At 67.4% G+C, this 19,641-nt stretch overlaps 4 protein-coding genes across 5 annotated transcripts; 2 read left to right on the forward strand and 2 right to left on the reverse strand.

Annotated features, from left to right (window-relative positions):
• Nucleotides 1–23: 23 nt before the first annotated feature.
• LOC135317162 (uncharacterized) lies at nt 24–3,476 on the reverse strand. Its single transcript, XM_064472950.1, has 7 exons — nt 3,399–3,476; nt 2,569–2,749; nt 2,016–2,446; nt 1,753–1,823; nt 1,347–1,592; nt 849–1,095; nt 24–720 (listed from the first exon to the last, which is right to left on the reverse strand). Exons 2-7 carry the CDS (start codon nt 2,667–2,669, stop codon nt 611–613), a joined length of 1,206 nt encoding a protein of 401 aa, XP_064329020.1. The 5' UTR covers nt 2,670–2,749; nt 3,399–3,476; the 3' UTR covers nt 24–610.
• A 155-nt stretch (nt 3,477–3,631) lies between these two features.
• Nucleotides 3,632–6,529, forward strand: PNPO (pyridoxamine 5'-phosphate oxidase). The gene is made up of 7 exons (XM_064473095.1): nt 3,632–3,738; nt 4,477–4,601; nt 4,696–4,795; nt 5,023–5,076; nt 5,344–5,472; nt 5,574–5,644; nt 5,719–6,529. Exons 1-7 carry the CDS (start codon nt 3,694–3,696, stop codon nt 5,882–5,884), a joined length of 690 nt encoding a protein of 229 aa, XP_064329165.1. The 5' UTR covers nt 3,632–3,693; the 3' UTR covers nt 5,885–6,529.
• On the reverse strand, nt 6,311–9,851 carry PRR15L (proline rich 15 like). The gene is made up of 2 exons (XM_064473096.1): nt 9,702–9,851; nt 6,311–8,739 (listed from the first exon to the last, which is right to left on the reverse strand). The coding sequence occupies exon 2, from the start codon at nt 8,725–8,727 to the stop codon at nt 8,428–8,430; it is 300 nt and encodes a 99-aa protein (XP_064329166.1). The 5' UTR covers nt 8,728–8,739; nt 9,702–9,851; the 3' UTR covers nt 6,311–8,427.
• Nucleotides 9,852–11,272: 1,421 nt separating this feature from the next.
• CDK5RAP3 (CDK5 regulatory subunit associated protein 3) lies at nt 11,273–15,590 on the forward strand. 2 transcript variants are annotated; one of them, XM_064473246.1, is made up of 14 exons: nt 11,273–11,318; nt 11,474–11,531; nt 11,996–12,127; nt 12,349–12,449; nt 12,532–12,580; nt 12,833–13,011; nt 13,314–13,450; nt 13,642–13,786; nt 13,916–14,032; nt 14,146–14,221; nt 14,564–14,652; nt 14,761–14,966; nt 15,127–15,298; nt 15,377–15,590. In XM_064473246.1, the coding sequence occupies exons 1-14, from the start codon at nt 11,313–11,315 to the stop codon at nt 15,440–15,442; spliced, it is 1,533 nt and encodes a 510-aa protein (XP_064329316.1). In that variant the 5' UTR covers nt 11,273–11,312; the 3' UTR covers nt 15,443–15,590. The 2 variants fall into 2 exon arrangements, with proteins under 2 accessions (XP_064329316.1, XP_064329317.1); XM_064473247.1 differs by having other exon boundaries at nt 14,149–14,221.
• The last annotated feature ends 4,051 nt before the right edge of the window (nt 15,591–19,641 follow it).

The following is a 19,641-nucleotide window of genomic DNA, read 5'->3' on the forward strand; positions in this document are numbered from 1 at the left end:
GCTGCAGCGGGACGTGCAGCAAGAGCCAACCCCGGCGGCGAAGAGCCGAAGGCGAAATGCTCAGCGTGGCTGCAGGGAGGGCGAGCGGCCGGCCTTCTTGGGTGGAGAGAAAGTGGGGTTTATTTACAGGAATCCCACATATCGCTGGAAACGAACGAACTTACAGAAAAACAGCCCTGGGTTGCGGCCGGACGCGTGGAGCCGCTGCTGCGTGCGGGGCAGCTCTGCCGCTCGGGATGGTTGCAGCCGCCGGCTCTGCCCGCTGCGCTGGGGGACCCCGGCACCACGACGCTGACCCCGGCACCGGCCGGTGAGACGCGCGGCACTGGCATCTCCCTGCTCCGACCGGCCCCTGCCAGCACCCGCTCCCCGCTGCCGGAGGGAGCAGGACGCGTGGTGCGGGCCCTGCCGCTGTGGGGGCACGGGGCTGAGCCAGCCAGTCTCTGCAGGGTGAATCCTCCAGCTGCCGCCCCTCCGTAAGCGCGAGGGCGCGATCCCACCGTCCCCGGCACGTCCCTCCACGTCCCCTCTCCTCATCTGCGGCACCAGAGGACTCTGGGCTCGTCCCCCGACGTGGCCGGAGGGCTGTGGCCGTCCCGTGGGTCTCAGCTCACTCCATCTTCACGACCATCTTCTTGACGGCTCGCCGGGACGTGCCGCACTTGCTATTGATGACGGCGTTGAAGTTGCAGCCGCGGCCGCACATCTTGGTGACGTACTCTGCGGGGGCAGAGGGGGACCGACCCCGCTCACGGGTGGCACCGTGGCCTTTCCTGACCCATCACTGCGGCACCGGGAGGGGACGAGGGACCCCATCCCATCCCCCCCATCCCCTCACCGCCCCCTACCTTTGATGGCGTTGACCACGGCCACGGGCAGGCGGAGGGGCCGCTCCATCGTGGTGTTGTTGTGGGCGATGCGCTGTCCCGTGGCCGAGGACCGGGCCAGCGTCTCCCGCGAGAAGAAGTAATCGAGCAACCGCCGGGTCATGAGCTTGGGCTTGTCGGTGGAGACCTGCGAGAGGTCGTCCAGCTGCGGGTGGGTGATGTAGACCCCCGAATTGGGGACCAGCTCCAGTTTGGGCCTCCCATTTTCCTGTGGCAAGGGGGAAAGCTCTTGTCTGGATGGAGCCTGGGGACCTCCCTGCTCTGTCCCCAGGGTACCTTGACCCCCTCCATCCCTTGGGGACCCCCTGGGCCAGCTCCCCTGTGCCCTGGGGGAACCCCTTTGTCCTCTCTGCTCCAACCACAGCACTGTGTGCAGGAGCCTTGGTGGGACCCCAGGTCCCTGATGGCATCCCAGGAGCCTCAGTGGGATCCCCAGAGCCCCGGCCAGCCCCCACGCACCTCGATGGGTGAGGCCCACAGCGGGGTGCCGTCGGGCAGCATGTCCCCCCTGCTCTCCTCCCAGAGGCAGGCAGTGTCGGTGAGCGCGGCCGGGCTGCCAGCCCCTTCCTCGGTGCCCAGACAGGGGGGGAAGCTGCCGGGCAGCCCTGCCTGCAGCTGCCACGCTGCGGGGCTCCGCGGGACGTCGGCCGGGGCGCAGACCTGCTCCCCAGGGCTGGGAGCGGAGAAAGGCTGGAGTCCCCCAGCCTGCAGGGACAGAGCGGGGTTTGCTGGGCATGGGTGTCCTGCTGGCCTGGGGATGGGGGCCAGGCTGGTTCCCAGCCTCCATGGGGCGAGGAGCTGCATGGGTTAGGGACGGGGGGCAGAGCTGTCCCCAGACCCCCACCCCATGGGGACCGAGACCCACCTGCACGGTGGCATTGCTCTCCAGCAGCCCCACGAGCCCCTTCAGGAACTCGATGTTGCTGTCACTGACACCTGTGGGGACACGGTGTGGGGGGATCAGCCATGGGACAGACCCCAGCAGCTCCTCTCCATCCCCCACAGCCCTGCTAGCCTGTCCCTGTCCCTCTGTCCCCCTTCACCCTTATCTATCCCAGGGCTGCCCCACAAACTGGGTCCCCTGTCTGGGGACACCCAGCTGTCACCCCACTTGCCCGCTGCCGTTACCGATGCAGCCGGTGCCCGAGGCCAGCAGGGTCCTGCTGGCAGCGGTGGCAGCGGTGGCAGCGGTGGCCAGGGGTCCCCCACGGCCACCCCCAGAGGAGGACAGCAGGTCGTTCTCCTCCTCCAGGCTGCGGACGTGGCTCCGGAGCTGCTGGTTCTCCAGCTCCAGCTGCCGGATACGGTGGTCACGGCGTAGGACGGCCTCATCCCGGGCTGCCAGCGCCCGCTGCAGCTCCCCGACCTCCGCCTCCAGCTCCCGCAGCAGCTGGGCGTACAGCCCCGTCACCCTGCCCGCCCGCGGCCCCCAGACCCCGCCGGCACCCCCCGGCTCCCAGGGGCTCTCGGGTTCCCGGGGCTGGCTGGGGCTGGTCCGGGCGCCTGGGCACAGCCGGGGTCTCTTCCTGGCTGTGATGTCCTCAGTGAGCAGGAGGGTCCTGGGGACAGGGAGGGAACTGGGTCAGCGTTGGCCCCCCCGGGGGGTCACAGCCCCCTCCCCGGTTTGGGGACATGGGGGTGCCACCGGCGCTGGCAGGGGGACCTGCTCCTGCCCTTGTACCTGCCGTGGCCAGGGCTGGGCGCCGGGGGCTGCGGGGCTGCGGGGTCCTGGCCCCCCCGGTGCTCATCCTCATCCTGGGGCTCGGCCCCGCCGTCGGCCATCGGTGCCAGCGTCAGGGCACACCAGTCCCCGGGCACCGTCCTGGGGCCGCCGCGGGACCCCCCTCCTGCTCGGAGGGGACCTGGCGGGGGGACGCGGGGTGGCCCCCCCGGCACCTCCCTGCTCCCCACCCCATCCTGTCCCCTCGCCGTCCCCACCTCCCCTCATCCCCGCCGTGTCCCCTCGCTGTCCCCGTTCCCCACCCCGGTCCCCAGGGCCCTGCCTGTCCCCAGTGTCCCCTCCGGACCCCTGGCAGCTCCCCTGCCTACAACGCGCTTGACTGCCCCGGTCCCAAGTCCCTGCCCCGCAACCCTCTGCCCCCTCAGTCCCGCCCCCCCGTCCGCAGTGTCCCCCCAGTGTCCCCCAGCCCCATGTCTCGCCCCTACCTTCCCTGTCCCCAATGTCCCCAAATCCCTGTCCCCCTGTCTCCCAGCCCCTGTCCCTTGTCACCAACCCCCCAGTTTTCCCCAGGCCCAAATACCCCATCCCCACCTTCCCTGTGCCCGATGTCCCCAACTCCCTGTCCCCCCCGCCCCCATATCCCCCCACTGTCCCCCCAGACCCTGTCCCCCGTCCCCTCGGTGTGTCCCCCGTCCCCTCACCCCCCCCCGTCCCCCAATGCCTCCCCACCCCGTCCCTCTCCCTCTCCCCCTCCCCCTCCCCCTCCCCATCCCTGTCCCCGCCCCCCCGTCCCCGCTCCCCTGCGCCCACCTCCCCGGGGGACGCTGTACCTTTAAGGGCCCCTCCATGTGCCTGTTTACAGCTCTGACACCACTTCCGGGTCTCCGCGTCCCGCCCCCGCCCCCCACTCCAATTGGCTGGCAGCGCTCCACATGCCCCTCCTTGCCATGAGCGCGCTTCGCCGCTTCCTATTGGCTGCGGGGGTGTAGGAAGGCGTGGCCGGGGCTGCGCCACGCCCCGGGGCGGGGATGGGCGCGGCCATGCCGGGGTCGCGGGGGCGGGGGGGAGGGGGGGGGATGGCTGGCGCCGTTTGGCTCCGCTCGGCTCCCGTCGGCCGCGGTCGGGATGGACCTGGGGGAGCTGCGCAAGAGCTACCGGGGGGACGCGGAGGTGGGACGGGGGAACCGGCGGGGGGGGACGACCCCCAGGCTGTCCTCAAGGCCCGAGGGACCCCTCCCGCCCTCCCCGTGCTGGTAGCGACCCTGGAGCTGGGGTGACCCCCCAGGCAGGTTCTTCCCCTAGGGCCGGGGGTGACCCCCGACCCCCCCACTGTCCTGGTAGTGCCCCTGGAATTGGGGTCCCCCCCATTCTGTGCCTAGGGCCTGGGGTGACCTCCCCATTGTCCTGGTAGTGACCCTGGAACTGGGGTGACCCCTCCAAGCTGACCCCGGGATGACTCCCCTTTTATGTTGGCTGTGCCCCCAAAGCTTGGGGAGCCCTTGCCCCCATTCTGTCCCTAGGGCCTGCGGTGACCCCACCACCACCCTGTTAGTGGCCCTGGAACCAGGGTGTACCCCCTCATGTTGGTAGTGACCCTGGAATTGGGGTGACCTGCTCCAAGCTGCCCCCAAGGCCTGGGGTGCCCCCCCCATTCTGTCCCTAGGACCTGGGGTGACACCCCCCCCATCCTGGTAGTGACCCTGGAATCAGGGTGCCCCCCCTCATGCTGGTTGTGCCCTGGAACTGGGGTGACCCCCCCCCACTTGCACTAGTTGCACCCCCAGGGCTGGGGTGACCCTGTTCCCTGTGCTGGCTGTGCCCGTGACTCTGGTGTGACACTCCCCCACGGTGCTGGCTGTGTCCCCAAAATCCAGGGCACCCCACTCACAGCATCCCCCGTGTCCCCAGGCCTTCGAGGAGCAGCACCTGGCTTCCCGCGACCCCATCCAGCAATTCAGGGTCTGGTTCGAGCAGGCCGTGGGGTGCCCGGCCATCGGGGAGGCCAATGCCATGTGCTTGGCCACCTGCACCAGGTGAGGCTGGGGTGGGGGGGACACGGCGGGGGTCCCGGCCACTGGGCAGGGGGACACACACAGAGCTGTCATCGCCTCCCCTCTCCCGCCGCAGGGACGGGAAGCCCTCGGCCCGCATGGTGCTGCTGAAGGGCTTCGGGCAGGATGGCTTCCGCTTCTTCACCAACCACGAGAGCCGTAAGGGGAAGGAGCTGGTGAGGGCTGCGGCCGCGGTGGGGGGTCCAGGGGCGCTGGGGGGGTCCCCCCGAGGGGGACAGCAGCTTTCCAGCCCCTTTGCCCCAGCGTGGGTCGAGGCTTTGCCCAGCGCTGTGCATCGGCAGGTCCTGCTGCAGCAAAGCGTGGGGTTTCTGTAGTTTTTAAAGCTGGGAGCGACGCTGCTCTGCTGACAACTCTCTCGTCTCTCCCCCGCTCCACGCCCCAGGACACCAACCCCTTCGCTTCGCTCGTCTTTTACTGGGAGCCCCTCAACCGGCAGGTGAGCCGTGGCCTGCGGGGAGCAGAGGGAGCACGGTCAGGCCCTTGGCACGGCGTCAGGCAGCGGGTGCTGCCTCCCTCAGGGTGGGACACTGGGGGTCAACACATTGGGGTGTGATCACGCTCGGATGGGTCCCAGCCACCGGGGGTGAGACAGAACTGGGGGTGCCCACGTTTTCGGAGGGAGAGTGAGGGAACAGAGCAGTTCCTTGCCCGGGAGCCAACACAGCCCCTTCGGCCAGAGCCCAGCTGACGGTGCCCGGCACAGGTACGGATCGAGGGCTCGGTGAAGCGGCTGCCGGAGGAGGAATCGGAGCGGTACTTCCACTCGCGCCCCAAGAGCAGCCAGATCGGGGCTGTCGTCAGCCGGCAGAGCACTGTCATTCCGGACAGGGAGGTGAGTGGCCATCCCTTTCCCCATGGCAGTGCCTGGAGGGGCGGGGAGAGCCAGGGCTGCCCCAGCCGCCCTCACTTTCACCGCCTTCCCCTTCCCCACAGTATTTAAGGAAGAGGAACGCGGAGCTGGAGGAGCAGTACAGGGAGACGACGGTGCCAAAGCCGGCGTATTGGTGAGTCATGGGGGCTGTGAGCAGGGCACTGCCCGCCAGCCGGGACCCCCTAAAGCCCTGTGTTTCCCTGCCAGGGGGGGCTACATCCTGCAGCCAGATGTCATGGAGTTCTGGCAGGGCCAAACCAACCGCCTGCACGACCGCATCGTCTTCCGACGCCTGCGGGATGCCTCGGCCCCCCTCGGAGACATGACGCATCGGGGAGAGGGCGAATGGGTCTTCGAGCGCTTCTCCCCATGAGGCTGCCGGTGTCTCCGGCCGCGTTCGCCTGATCAGGAGCGTCACCTATGCCAAACCTGCCTGCCTGTCCCATTGTGCCCCGGGGAACGGGGCTGGCCTTGCTCTCCCCTCCCCTGGGAAACGCGTGCTGCACTCTGGGGGTGCTGGAGGGGGGACTCTGGTCCAGCCCCAGAGACCCTTGTCTCCCTTCGCCTCTCCCTGGGGTGGGCAAGAGCCACGGGTCATTCCAGAGACCATCCGCATCCCTCTGCCAGCACATGGGGAGCGACCGCTCCTGGTGCTGCTGGTTGTTAATCAATCATGTTAATTATTGTGGAGGAACCAAGAAAGACCCCAGCAACCCCCCTGCCCATGTCCTGCTGCTGCCACCGCTCGTGCCTCGTGTTTTAGCTAGAACCGTGCAACGTGCTCCATCTGTGCAATAACTTATTGAATTACGGCTTTAATGTCACCACTGTGTCACCGGTGTTTGTGGCTGGCTGTGTGTGCTGCCACCAGTGCACCCCATCTCCCCGGGGCCATGGGACCCCAACCCTCAGCTTGCTTCTTTGCAGGGGGCTGGGCTGGCACCACTCCCTGTCCCCCCCGCCCCCAGCTGCCTGTCTGAGCTTGGTAAAAAAATAAATCCTGATCGGTGCAGAGCCATGCAGTGGGTTTGGGTTAATATTTACCCGCGCGGGGCCGGGCCGTGCTCTCTGGCAGAGATCGGTGCAGCTGGTGATCCCGGCCCATGGACCTGGCAAAGGGCGCTGGCAGCCCTCACTCCCCTGGGCCACGTCCCAGTGAAACCAGGCCTGACAACCTTCGCTCTCCCTGGCTCCGTGTTTGCTCTCCCAGTCGCTGGCTCATGGGGCAGGATTGTACCCCAGGGCTTTGCTGGGGCAGGGGGTCCCCCGGTGGGTTCCCGGCCGTGCCTGGCTGGGCAAAGCCCTGCGGTGGGTGGCAGCGGGAGGTGACGGTGGGGAGGTCAGCCCTGGGGTGGGGGGAGCTGGGTTAGGTGGCCGCGGGGGGTGTCACACACCCTGTCCTGCTGTCACAGCTTCACTCGGTGGCTTTGGTCTGTCCCGGCTCATCCCTTGGCGAGTGGGACGGGAGGGGTCAGTGTGGGGACGGCGTCACCTCAAGGGGACAGCACAAGGTGGCAGCTCGATGCCCCAGGAATAGGCTGGGGGCTTTGCTGGTCTCCCAGCGATCCCAGCATTAGGAGTGTGGTGGGAGCCCAGATACCACAGTGATGGGCGTAAATGAGCCGACGGGCACCGGCTGCGTGCTGACAGCTCTCTTCCTCCCCGCTCCCTCCCTTCCCTCTCTGGCAGGATCCCTCCGGCGCTGCCAGCCCGGGACAAAGAGCAGCCTGTGAGCCGGCGGGTGCGGGCAGAGCAAACAGAGCGGAGGGCGGGGGCCGCCGGGGGCCCGGGCTGCCCTGGCGCAGGGTTTGTGCCGGGGAACGGGGAAGGGGTTGGACTCTGGCGCTTGGCACCATCTGGCTTTTGTCATAGCTGGGAAATGGTTGCTCCTGTTGACTTCAGGCACGGCCGCACCCTGCTCTGCAGAGAGGGCACCCCGGGCTGGCAGCGCTGGGGACGGCCACCCCCGCGTGTCCCCCGTCTCCGCAGGGTCAGGGATTCCCTGCGTTGGCGGCAGCTGGCACCGCTCCCCACCGGGGTCCCAGAAGGGACCCACAGCCCTTCAACCCTGCCAGGCTGGGGCCAAGGGGTCCGCCGAGCTCTCCCCCTGCCCGTGTCCCTGAGCTGCCTTTGCTTCCAGACTTGGTTTATTAACAACAGTTAATTAATTATCAGCAGTCACGAGAGCTGACTAAAGGCTCAGCTTCCACCAAACCGAACAAACACCGGGGCTGTGAGATCGGCTGTGGTGGCTCCCGGGGCCGGCTCTGGCACCGCGCTGCATGGTCGGCTCTCCCCTTCTGGGAAGGGGTGCAGTTCCCAGATGCGAGTGGGAATATGGCTCCTCCTGGGAAGCCCGGAGCCCTCCACGGTCCCCACGGAGGCAGCTTGGGAGGGAATTTGCCCACGGAGTTGTTCCGTCAGGGCAGGGAAGCATCACATCACCTGGTTTTGGGGTGACTGCTGGCAAGGATGAGGCTTGGGAGATGAGCTGGGGGTCCCCTGGTCTTGCCCCTACAGGAGTGATGGGCAGGAGGGGATCGGGATCGGGGCCGTTGTGCTCGGGTCAGAGCTGGGTGAACGATGGGGCTCCGGTGGTCCCCGGCAAGTGACTGAGCTCGGGTAAGCATCCTCATCCCAGTATGAACCAGTCAGCCTCAGGGGGCTCCCCTTGTCCATGGTGGGCTGGGAGGGACAGGGTGCACCTGCCTCTGCTTCCCGGTTCTCCTGCTGCCCCTGAGGTGCCGTAAGGCCGGGGGGCTGCGATTAAACTGGGTCCTTGCTTGTCCCTTAAATAAACTCCAGTCAGAGTCCTTTCTCCTTCCGAAGCCCCACAGTCCGGCATCCCCGGGAGGGATGGAGCGGAGCCGGCCTGGGCAGCCGGTGGTGGTGGCCGGAGGGTGACAACCGGCTGGGTCATTTCTCCTCCCGCTCGCTGGCAGTGTAGAGATTGGGGTTCTCAGACAGTGTCGCCCGCACTTTCTTCTTCTCCTTGAAGCGCCCCGAGTTGGAGACCTTGACGTGTTTGCCCTTGCTGTTCTTGTCCACGATCTTCTCCAGGCGGGCGGCGAAGCCGGGCGGCCCCTCCTCGCCCGGCCCCTCCTGGCTGTCGCCGGTGGCAGCAGCGTGGCTGTCGGGGCTCTCGTACAGCACCGTGGGCACCGACCGCCGCTTCCGCAGGAAGGTCAGCTTCCACCAGCCGTGGCTGTCAGCCATCGCCGCCGGCCCCTGAAATGGAAGTGGGGGTCGTACTCCCTCCGGGTGGGGTCCCTCCGCCCCCCAGCCCGGCCGACGGGGATGGACAAGGGACATGGCTGCCAATCTGGCAGTGCCGGCGGGGAGCCTGGTGCCGTGTTTGCCGAAGGCGGCTCTGGTGCTCTCCCATCTCTGCTGGGATGCTCGTAACGGGTGCTGGTGGGGCTGGGGGGCCCAGGGCAGGTACTGGGAGGGGATGTTTGCGTGATTTGGGCATCGCTGAGCCCGAGGGAAAGGCTGCTGGCACTGCCGGGAGCTGCTGTATCAGCGCATGTAGCAGGGCAGGGAGGGAGCCCAGTAAGCAAACAGGAACAGGAACTGGGAAGCAGGTGGGAGCTGGGGAGGTGCCGGGGTCCCTGTCGGGGGGTCGCCGCCCGCTGCACCCTGGGGTCGGGGTTTTCCTCTTGCCCAGCCTTGCCTGCAGGGACAGGCAGGAGCATTGGTGGGGCCCCTGCCACTGCTGGGAAGGCTCCGGCAATCCAGGAAGGCTCCGGTACCGAGCGTGGCTCCGGGGCAGGGACGGGGAAGGCGGAGGAGCCAAACGCTTCCCCAGCAGTGGAATGGGCAGGGAGGGGATTCCCAGCCCCGTCCCCATCCCTGTCCTGGGATCGAGTGCTGCTCCATGCCCCCACAGCGCTCGCCCATGCCCGACCCCTGCCTGGCTCCTCCATGGGGGTCCCTCCAGCATTGCTTTCGGGTGCCAGGGCAGGGGGACAAGGACGCCAAGACTGGGGCCACCGCCCCAGAGAAGACACTAGCGTCCCCAGGTCTGGTTTGCTGTGACTCCCCCCAAAACGCCCTGCAGCCCTGCCTGCCCCCTCCTCATGCCAGAGCCGGGCGGGACCCGTCACGGAACCGCAGCCGTGCCATGACCTGGGGCTGGCAGCGGGGGTTTCCACATCCCACTCCCCACCGCAGGCACCCCATCTGTGTACCTGCACCTCCCACGCCTCTGCTGCAGCCTCCCAGCCCGGGGGGGGGTCCCGGGGGTGCCCGGGCAGCTCCGGCTGGGGTGCAACAAGCAGGTGCCGTGTGTCTACCTGCCGCTGCCCCGTTTTGCTCCCCGTCAAGGTGAACCCGCGACCAAACCCCTCCTGCCTGAGCAAACAGCGGGGCCGGGCCAGGGCACGGCTGAATATTCATGACAGGGTAACCCGGAGCTGAGCCCCGACACCGGCTGCCAGCCCGTGGTGGCTCCGGGTGCCGGCACTGCCCGTGGCACCGGGCCGGGCTTGCCGCTGCGCCGGCCTCGAGGGCAGGTCCCCGGAGGGTGCTGGGGTGGCACATGGCACGTGTTTCGGACAGCCAGGAGTTAAGGGCGGCCGGCGGGAGCACGGCTCTGGCTTTCGGCGGGATTAGCCGAAACCAGCGGCTGCCAGACCGGTTCCTGCCTCCCGCTTCTCCCCACCGGCGGCTCCCTCTGCCCGGCAGGCACCCGCCGCGCTGTCCCCACGCTGCCACCGCCCCGCTCGGCCACCGCCAGCCCCACGGAGGGGGCCATGCCAAGAGGGACGGAGGGGGAAAGTCACCATTTTGCCCCCACGTGAGGACATGGCTTGTGGGGATGTGGCCCGTGGGGATGTGGCCCGTGGGGACATGCTGGCTTGGGGCTGGTGGCACCCGTGGGTGCCCCCAGAGTGATGATGTCCCTGAGGTGCTGGAGGCAGCTGCTCCCCCAGGTCCTGTGGGCGTCCTGGGGCGGCTGCTCCCAGCAGGTGGGTCTCCGAGGGATCCTGTCTCGGTGCTGGGGCATCCGCTGTCCCCACGGGATCTGCTGGGGCACCCATTGGTTCCCAAGGGATCTGGGATCTGCTCTGACCCCCTCCCACGGGGATCACCAAGGGACCTGGGATACCCTCTGGAGTGGCTGGGGATTCCCAAGGGATCCTGGCTCTGTGCTGGGGCACCCAGTGGTCCCCGAGGGATCAGGGATCTGCTCTGGGTACAACTTGGGATCCCCATAGAATCTGGGATCTGCTTGGGGGTCTCCCAGGGATCCCTGCAGGACCCAGGATCCCCTCAGGGGCGGATGGGGATTCCCGAGGGACCCTGGCTCTGTGCTGGGGCACCCATTGGTCCCCATGGGGTTTAGGATCTGCTCTGTCCCCCTCCCCAGGCGATCCCCAAGGGACCTGGGATACCCTCTGGGGCGGCCGGGGGTCCCAGGGGGACCCTGGCTCTGTGCTGGGGCACTCACTGGTCCCCAAGGGATCTGCGACCTGCTCTGGGGTGCCCCGGGGATCCCCGGGGGACCCGCCCTGGGGATCCGCTACACTGCGCATGCGCGCGCGGCGTTGTTTCCCTCCCCCCCAGCCCGTTCCGATTGGTCGGCGGTGCCTCCTCCCCCCGCCTCCTCCCAACCAACCGGGACGCTGGCACGTGGCGCAGCCTTTATACTCCTCCTTTCTGATTGGTAGTAGGGCGGGGCCCGTTGGACCGATCATGTTTTGATTGGCTGAGCTACGGAGGGTCGCGTCCTGGGATTGGCTGGAGCGGGGAGCGGGCAGCGGGTGGGGGAAAGCGGAAGCGGAGCGGCGGTGGGCGGCATGCAGGTGGGGGGCTGGGTCCAGGTCCAGGACCTAGGCTTAGGTTCAGATCTAGGCTCGGGCTTGGGGGAGTGGGGACAGGCCGAGCCCAGGCGTTGGAGTAGGGGGGTCCTGGCCCCGGCCGGGCCCCGCCGCCTCCCGTCGCCCCTCGCTCCCCGCAGGTCCCTCCCCAGGACTACCAGAACGTCCCCATCGACATCCAGACCGGCAAACTCCTGGGTACGGCACCCCCGGCCCGGCTCCCCCGCGCGGGACCCCCCCAGGGTGGGCGGGGGGCCGGGCCGGGGCTCCCCGCGGGGTGAGGGCGGCACCGGTCACTCGTGTCCTTCCTCGGGATGGTTTGTCACCCCGCCGTGGGCAGCTGATGGCCCCAGCGCCGCCCCCCTCCATCCCGTGTTGGGTTGTCCCAGCCCCAGAAGCAGCGGGGTGACCCCCCCGCTCCCCCCATTTCCCCCCCACCAGCCCTTCCCAGTCCTGGAGAAGGAGCCGGGACTTTGTCCCTGTGTTTGGCCCCTCAGCTCGGTGGGGACGGGACACACAAGGAGCTGGTCTGCCAGGCCCCCCGCTCCCCACCACCATCTGGCATCACAGGGCAGCTTTGGGGTGGTGACCCCCTCCTGGTGACCCTCCTCCCAGGGTCCCTTTCTCAGCTGGCCCCCTGTTCCCTTCCCACCCGCCCACAGACTGGCTGGTGGACCGGAGACACTGCAACCTGAAATGGCAGAACCAGGTGCTGGCCATCCGCGAGAAGATCAACGCGGCCATCCAAGACATGCCAGAGAACGAGGAGATAAAGCAGCTGCTCGCGGGGGCCTGTGAGTGGAGCTGGGGGTCAGGGTGTACCAGGGCAGCAGGGGTGGGTGTCGCACCAGGAGCCTGCTCCTGAGGGTTCGGTTACGGCAACCTTCCCCCGGACAAGAAGGAGACGGAGGGTCGGTGGCACAGTCCCTTCCGAGACCTGCACCCCCTGGGCTGAGCTGGGAGAGGGTGGTACCCGGCAGACACCCCAGTAACCGCGTCCCTCCCTCCAACGCAGACCTGCACTACTTCCACTGCCTGAGGATTGTGGAGATCCTCAAGGGAACTGAGGCTTCCACCAAGAACCTCTTTGGACGCTACTCGTCCCAGCGCATGAAGGTGAGCGTGGGCCTGGGGGTGCGCAGCCGGTGGTGGCTGGTGGGTTCGCAGCCTCCCCCACCTTCTGCTTCCTCCTCCCCAGGACTGGCAGGAGATTGTGTCCCTCTACGAGAAGGAGAACACCTACCTGGGTAAGGCAGCTCTGGCTGCGGGCAGGCTCCGGAGAGCCCTTGGGGGTGTCAGTGGGTGGCTTTTGGTCCCCAAACTGGGATGAGGATGAGGTGGGCAGGGAAAGGGGCAGGATATGATGGGCTGGTGAATCCCACCAGGCCCCGAGCTGGCTCTGCTGTGTGGCTGGGAAAGTAGCTGAGGTGGCTGGGGCACCCCAGGGCCTCGTTGGTGACTGGCATGGCCTCTCAGCACCCCCCTTACCCGTCCTGCAGCCGAGCTCGCCAGTCTTCTGGTGCGTAGCATCAGCTACGAGATCCCCTCGCTGAGGAAGCAGATCAGCCGGTGCCAGCAGGCCCAGCAGGACTTCGCCCGCCGTGAGGAGGAGTGTCAGCTGGGGGCAGCCGAGCTGCGAGAGCGGTTCTTTGCCTCCTGCAAGCAGTATGGCATCACAGTGAGTCCCTGTGGCTGGCCCTGCTGCGGGGGGGGCCCCTGCTGTGCCATCTCCCACCCCAAAGGAGTCCCCAGACGTCTGTGTTTGGCCTTAGCAGGGCTTGAGCTGGGACCATGTGTCCCATATGATGTCCCCATAGTGCCACCTTACCTGTGGAAGGAGCTGGGGGGGCGTAGGGTGACCCCACAGCCCTCCATCCCTTTCCTTCCCACGTCTAGCTCTGCATGCAGAGGGCGAAGCCACCTCGGGGGTGCTTTGGTTGCCAGTCTCCTTGCCCTGACACATCCCTGCTCTCTCCCCAGGGTGACAACGTGCGCCAGGAGCTGCTGGCCTTGGTGAAGGACCTGCCGTCGCTGCTGTCTGAGATCGGGGCAGGAGCCAGCGCACTCTCTGAGGCCATCGAGCTGTACCAGGCCTGCGTGGAGTTTGTGTGCGAGAGGTGGGCAGATGGGCGGGTATGGGGATGCAGGGATAGACCCCCGCATCCCCTCGCCCCATGTGTGGGGACAGCGGGTTGGGCTGGCGGCTGCACCTGAGCTGGGGCTCACCCAGAGGGACCCTGGTGGGGTTGGGGGTGCTGTGGGGTCCCCACGCTGCGCCTGGCACTGATGTCCCCGCGGTGGCTGCCAGCTCTGCAGAGCAGGTGGTGCCCCTGCTGCGGCACGTGGGGAAGAGAGGCAACACAACCGTCTATGAGTGGAGGACGGGGCTCCAGCCCCTGCGGGTGGAGAGGCCGGAGGTGGAGGAGGTACCAGAGCAGCCGAAGGAGGACACGGTACGTTCTGGCCAGCTGGGGCCGAGCTGTGGTGCTGGTGAGAGCCCCAGCGGCTCTGCCGCATGGTTGGTTAGGGTCAGGCCGTTTGCCCCTGGGGTTTCAGGGGGTCTGTTGTCCTTCTCCCCACAGATCGACTGGGGAGACTTCACACTGGAGCCGACCAAGGTGGATGATGGTGCTGCTGCTGATAAGGGAGCCCAGGGCGAGGAGATCGACTGGGGGATCACGCTAGAGGCTGGTCCACAGGTGTGTGACCCCTGCCTGTGTGGTCCTGGGGTCTGGCCCTGCTCTGGGGCCGGGCTGAGGACCTGGGGGTGTCCCGAGCACCCCCATCTCACAGGGTGCCCTTTCTTTTGCAGCAGGATGATGGCATTGACTGGGGAGATGGTGAAAGTGAGGAGGTGCAGATCACTGTGCTGGAGGCTGGCACCGAGGGTGAGCATGGTTGCAAAGGAGTGCAGGGGGTCCCAGTGGGTGGCAGGCAGCACCCACCCTGCCTTTACCCCCCTTTGCTGCCTGGAGTGACCCTGGGCACCCTGGCCGTGCACAAAGGCCTATTGGGGACAGAGCAGAAGGCAGCACGGTGCTGGGCAGGTGCCTGTTGGGTGCTGAGTGGGCAGGAGCAGGGCCCTGACCCCGCTAAACAGTGCTGTGGGGTGACACTGAACACCCTGTACAGGATGAGTTGGGTTGGGGGGGTATGACCAGACTGTCTGAGCAGTGGAGATCCCTTCCCTGCTGCTTCCCTGCCCAGCTCACCCCTGGCTTGTCTCCCAGTGCCGGAGGGGGTTGCCTGCGGCTCTGACGCCCTGACACTCCTGGAAAACACTGAGACCCGGAGCCAGTTCATCGACGAGCTCATGGAGGTGAGTACGATGCGGCAGCTGGGGCTGGGGGCGGGTAAGGGGCAGCTCGGCTGCTATCCCACTGCAGGGACGGCAGTATTGGAGCGTCCCCCTGCCCTGTCCCCGCAGCTGGAGCTGTTCCTGTCCCAGCGCCTGGTGGAGATGGAGGAGGAAGCCGACATCGTGGCCGTGAGCCAGTTCCAGCTGGCCCCCGCCGTGCTGCAGGGCCAGACCAGCGCCCACGTGGGCTCCCTCCTGGCCACCACCCGGGCTCTGCTGGGCCAGCTCTGCACCCGCAGCATGCAGCACCTCTTCATGATCCTCGCCTCCCCCAGGTCCTCGCTCAGGAAAGGGGGGAAAACCAGGGTCAGGGCTGGGGGAGGACCATGGGGCTCTGCGGGGCAGATCTGGAGCAGGAGGCGGAGGTGTCCTGGGGTGGAGATGGCACCTGTGTGGGCGATGGGGGAGATGGAGGTCCTGGCTCTCCCCAAACAGGTACGTGGACCGTGTGAGCGAGCTGCTCCGGCAGAAGCTGAAGCAGGCAGAGCTGCTGCTGGCCAAGAAGGAGGTGATGAGCCAGAAGCAGCAGGAGGCCCTGGCAGAGCAGGGTGCCTTGGAGCCCAAGCTCGACCGACTGCTGGAGAAGACCAAGGAGCTCCAGAAGCTGGTGAGGGAGGAGGTGGACCCCACTGGGATGCTGCAGGGTCCCCCCGCTGCCCCCTGACCCCACAGCTCTGTCTTGCAGATCGAGGCGGACATCTCCAAGCGCTACAGCGGGCGGCCGGTGAACCTGATGGGTGTCTCCCTGTGAGCCTGCGGGGACAGACACCCCGAGAGAGGAGCAGTGTGGGGGCCCTGCTCCCCAGCCCCCACCCCATTCACAGCCCTGGGGCACTGGTAACATGGCCGCGGCCTCACTGGGTGGGTGGATGTTGCTGAATAAAGCCAAAGCCCATTGATCTCGCTGTTCCCCTGCAGGGTCTTGACTTCAGGGCGGGGAGAGGAGCCCCTAAATCCTCTGCTCTGGGTCGATCCCTGGGGCGGTGGGAGCCCTACGCCCTGTCCTTAGGGTGGCCCTCATTGGGGGGGGTCTCTGCGGGTGGACAGAGCAGCCCCCTGGGGCGCACAGCCCTTGCTGGGGTGGGGGACCATGATGGGGTGGCAGGGGGGTGGTGGTGGTGTGGGTGGGTGATTCGATTTTAATTTCATAGCAGAGCAGTTGATTCATGGCTGGTTGTCGCCGCCGGTGACGCCTGTAATGACTTTCCATCACAATGAAAAGTGGAGTGACACCGCTCATTATTCCTGCCGCTCGTTATCGCTGCGCCGGGGGGGCCCCCGCCGGACAGTGAGCGATGGCCCCCATTAATCACCCCCCCCCCCACCGCCCCCAGGCACCGCCGCCCCCATCCATTCCCATCAGCCGGTGGGAGGGCAGAGCCCGGCCCCCCCAGCCATACTGGGCTGTACTGGGACATACTGGGCTGGGCGAGGCTGGAGCCCCCCAGAATCTCCTGGGCGGGGCCTGCCACACCCACTGCATGTCACGCCTTGGCCACACCCCCCCAGACAGACTACTGGTCCCTGTGCCACTCTTGTCCCGCCCCCTGCAACGTTGCAGTTGCTCATTGGTCTGGCTCTGCCATGGGTCCGCCCTCCCCCGAGGTCTGGGTGCTCCATGGGGCAGGAGGGACCCACGGTGGGGCAGGGGGGTTCCCACTGCTGCTGGGGCTGGGGGTGCTACCGTGGGGTCTGTCCGCACTGTGTGTGGACAGGGGGTGCAGGGGCCTGTGTCCCCCTGGGATCTGGGGGATCTTGGCCCCATGGGATCCAGTTGTGGGGCTGTGGATCCTGTGCCAGTTGGCACCCGAGCAAGACGTGGGGCCGCGTGGGATCCCATCCCTGTCCCCACCGGCTGTGGGGCTGTGGGGGGCAGATCCCCGGGCACATTGTGGGAGTGTCCCAGCCCAGCTCCAGCTCCCTGTGGTCCCCTCACCCCCTCACCCCCTCATCGTGAGCTCGGGGCCGTGCGGCTACCACCGTGCCACTGCCACAGTGGTGACATGGGTGATGGTCGTGGAGAGACAGCGCGGCTTCGGGGACTCCCTCGTTACCCCGCTAACGGTGATTAACGGGCAGATTAAATGGAGTCGGTAACTCCTCACTGCCTGGGGATAGAGCTGGGAGCTGGGGAGGGTCCCCCGTGATGCCAGTGGGTGCTGGGGTGGGGGGTCCCCATTCTGCCGGGGTGGAGGGAGCTCAGCACTGGGTTTGGGGAGTCACTGGTGCAGCCGCTGCAGGGTCACCATCACCATCATCTCCATAGCGAGCGGCAGGGAAGGCATCCAGCGTGGGGGGGGTCCTGGACATAAAGACCCCTTTATCCACCCACCCTGCTGGAACTAATGTCCCCCCGCCGTGGGGCAGCCACCCGGCCCCTGACCCCGCCGGCCCCCCGGCCAGCCCCACAGGTCACGGTGGCCCGGCTGGGGGCAGAGGGCAGTGCCCCCGCCGGAGGTCATGGCTGGCGGGGGGCCGGCGGCACCGCGGGGGCTTTAATGGGGAATTAAATGAGTCGGCGGCGGTGGGGAGGCCAGCGGTGCCCCCTGGGATGTACCGGGTGCACCCACCGCCTGGGGCGGCCCCCCGCATTCGTTAGGGCGGTGGTGTGGGGGCTGTTATTAATATCACTGTCTCGGGGCCCTGTCCCTGCCATCCCATCGCGCATGAAATATTGGCCGGCGCCGCCGATTGCTGTTCCCATTATCTGCGACATTACCGGGAGATAATGACAGAAAAATAAAATACCCCCACCCCGGCTGGCGGGGATCAGCGTCAGGGCTGGGGGAGGCTCGCATAGGTTTCCAGCCCCCCCTGCCTGCACCCCGCTACCCACAGCGTCTGTGTCCCTTGGATGGGAACGGAGGATGTGTGCGTGGAGGGGACCGCTTGGGTCAGGGGGGCATGTGGGTGGCAGGGACCCACAGTCCCAGGGAAGCCCCCCCCAAGATGCCGGGGTCCCCTGCAGGTCCTTTTCCTCTGCCCGGGTGTTGTCCCCCCGCTGGGTGACTGTCACCAGACGGGCTGTTGGGGGGGGACGACAGTGACCCCGGTGGGGCTCAGGGCTGGGTGTGCTCCAGAAATCGGCAGACAAAGGGACGAGGCAGAGCTGGGGCTGGGGACCCCCGGCCCTGTGGCTGCGTCATCCCCCTCCTCGGCTCCAGTGATGCCGGGGATCGGCTCTGCCTCCCCCTCCACGGCTGGGGGGGCCCCGGCTGCCAGCAGCCTTGTGGGGCCCCGGCTGCTGCTCCATCTCACCTGCCAGGGAGGAATTTAATTACCAATTAAGGGGCCTTCCATCTGTTTGAGGCCTGCCCGAACGCTCGCGCTCCCCTTTAATTACATCGCTGACAGCCATTTCACTCAATTAGCTGCGAAGTGCAGCAGAGAGCCGGTGTGGGGGCAGCCTCCCCCCTGCCGCACCATCTGGGGGGCCGGACTGTGCCCCCCCCCTGCTCGCGCCCCCGGTGCTGTCCCCAGCCATCCTCATGGCTGTCCCCGTGCGATCCAGCCCCGATGCTCTTCCCTCTGCCGTGCATCCCCCTCTCCAGCCGTGCCTCCATCCCTGCATCCCTTCCTGCATCCCTCCATCCCTCTGTCCCGCCATCCCTGCATCCCTTCCTACATCCCTCCCTCTGCCCCTCCATCCCTGTGTCCCTTCCTGTATCCCGCCATCTCTCCATCCCTTCCTGCATCCCTTCCTGCATCCCTCCATCCAACCCTGCATCCCTCCATCCCTCCCTCCCCCCTGCCACCCTGCACAGGGTGCACTGGCTCCCCCCCCCATCCCCTCTCAGCCAATTTTTAGGGAGCTGCCCCCGGGCCCAGGGTCCCCAGGGTGGTGGGGAGGGCAGCAAGGCTGGCGCTGGCACCCCCCGCGCCCCCCCCCCAGCCCCTCCGCTTGTGCTTTCCTACAGGCAGACACTGCAGCTGCTTAACAGGCTCTAAATCTCGTTGTTAAAACAATACGTAACGGGGTGACAGATGCCCCAGCGCACCCAGGGACGAATGTGTCACCCCGGGGCTGGGGGGGTGACAGCTTCACGGGGGGGGGGGGGGGGCGCTGGCCCATGGCCCCCGCGGAGCCGCTTCGGGGTCCCGGGTGCTCTGGGGCTCCTCTGGAGCCATGTAGTGGGTGAAAAGAGAGAGAAGGGAAGAACTGAGGCACTGGAGAGGGTTAAAATCCTCAGGGTTTGTTTTTGGGGAGCGATCTGGGCCAGGGCGGGTGTGCAGCCGCCCCCCTGTCCAGCAGTGCCCATGGGTGCGATGAGCCACATTTTTTGGGGGGGACGGAGGCTCATGTGTGGCCAGGGAGGTTGGGGTGGCCCCCCCATGCCAGGGCGTGCATCCCCCACCCAGTCTCTGAAGGCTGCTTGGGCCCCCCAACCCCAGAGAATGGGGGTCCCTGGCTCTGTGGCCCCCCCCCACAGCGAGGATGCTGCGTGGAGGCGGCCGCCCTGGCCAGGCCATCCATCACCCCGACAGCCCGGGGAAAGGCGAGGAGGGGCCCCCCTCCCTCGGCACCCCCAACCCCTGCTGCCCCCCCCGCCCCGGGGTCTTTTCTTCCCTCCTCTCTCCCTTTCTCTTCCCTTCCTCCCCCGGCCGGGAGACAAAACCCGGCTGACAAGATGGAGGCCAGGCCATCAATCAAGGCGGCCGCTGGAACCACCTCTCCCCCCCACCCGGCTAATGAATCCCCTTCTCGGCCTGCTGCACGCAGGCACGGCCCCCCCCAGCACGGCTGTGTCCCCCCCGGTCACCCCCATCACCCCCCACCCAGGGACTCAGGGTTCCAGCTGCGGTGGGGATGGAGCAACGTGGGAAATGGGGTGACCTGGGTACGGGGTGGCACGGTTTGGGGGTGACATGGCCTTTGGGGTGGTGTGGCACCAGTCGGGGGGGGATTTGGGGTGCGGGGTGGTGCAGATGGCAGGCTGCCAGGATTTGGGG

Source organism: Phalacrocorax carbo, chromosome 25 (assembly GCF_963921805.1).
Source record: "Phalacrocorax carbo chromosome 25, bPhaCar2.1, whole genome shotgun sequence".
Taxonomy (NCBI): Eukaryota; Metazoa; Chordata; class Aves; order Suliformes; family Phalacrocoracidae; genus Phalacrocorax; species Phalacrocorax carbo.

What these genes read in the sequence shown, in the direction of transcription:
- LOC135317162 (XM_064472950.1), bottom strand. Translation starts at nt 2,669, where the DNA reads ATGGCCGACGGCGGGGCCGAGCCCCAGGATGAGGATGAGCACCGGGGG. An exon ending in AGAGCAATGCCACCGTGCAG is followed by an intron (nt 1,593 to 1,752) that starts GTGGGTCTCGGT and finishes CTGTCCCTGCAG; the next exon opens with GCTGGGGGACTCCAGCCTTT. An exon ending in TGTGGGCCTCACCCATCGAG is followed by an intron (nt 1,096 to 1,346) that starts GTGCGTGGGGGC and finishes CCCTTGCCACAG; the next exon opens with GAAAATGGGAGGCCCAAACT.
- PNPO (XM_064473095.1), top strand. Translation starts at nt 3,694, where the DNA reads ATGGACCTGGGGGAGCTGCGCAAGAGCTACCGGGGGGACGCGGAG. An exon ending in TGCTTGGCCACCTGCACCAG is followed by an intron (nt 4,602 to 4,695) that starts GTGAGGCTGGGG and finishes CTCCCGCCGCAG; the next exon opens with GGACGGGAAGCCCTCGGCCC. An exon ending in GCCGTAAGGGGAAGGAGCTG is followed by an intron (nt 4,796 to 5,022) that starts GTGAGGGCTGCG and finishes TCCACGCCCCAG; the next exon opens with GACACCAACCCCTTCGCTTC.
- PRR15L (XM_064473096.1), bottom strand. Translation starts at nt 8,727, where the DNA reads ATGGCTGACAGCCACGGCTGGTGGAAGCTGACCTTCCTGCGGAAGCGG.
- CDK5RAP3 (XM_064473246.1), top strand. An exon ending in TCATCGACGAGCTCATGGAG is followed by an intron (nt 14,653 to 14,760) that starts GTGAGTACGATG and finishes CTGTCCCCGCAG; the next exon opens with CTGGAGCTGTTCCTGTCCCA. An exon ending in ATGATCCTCGCCTCCCCCAG is followed by an intron (nt 14,967 to 15,126) that starts GTCCTCGCTCAG and finishes CTCCCCAAACAG; the next exon opens with GTACGTGGACCGTGTGAGCG.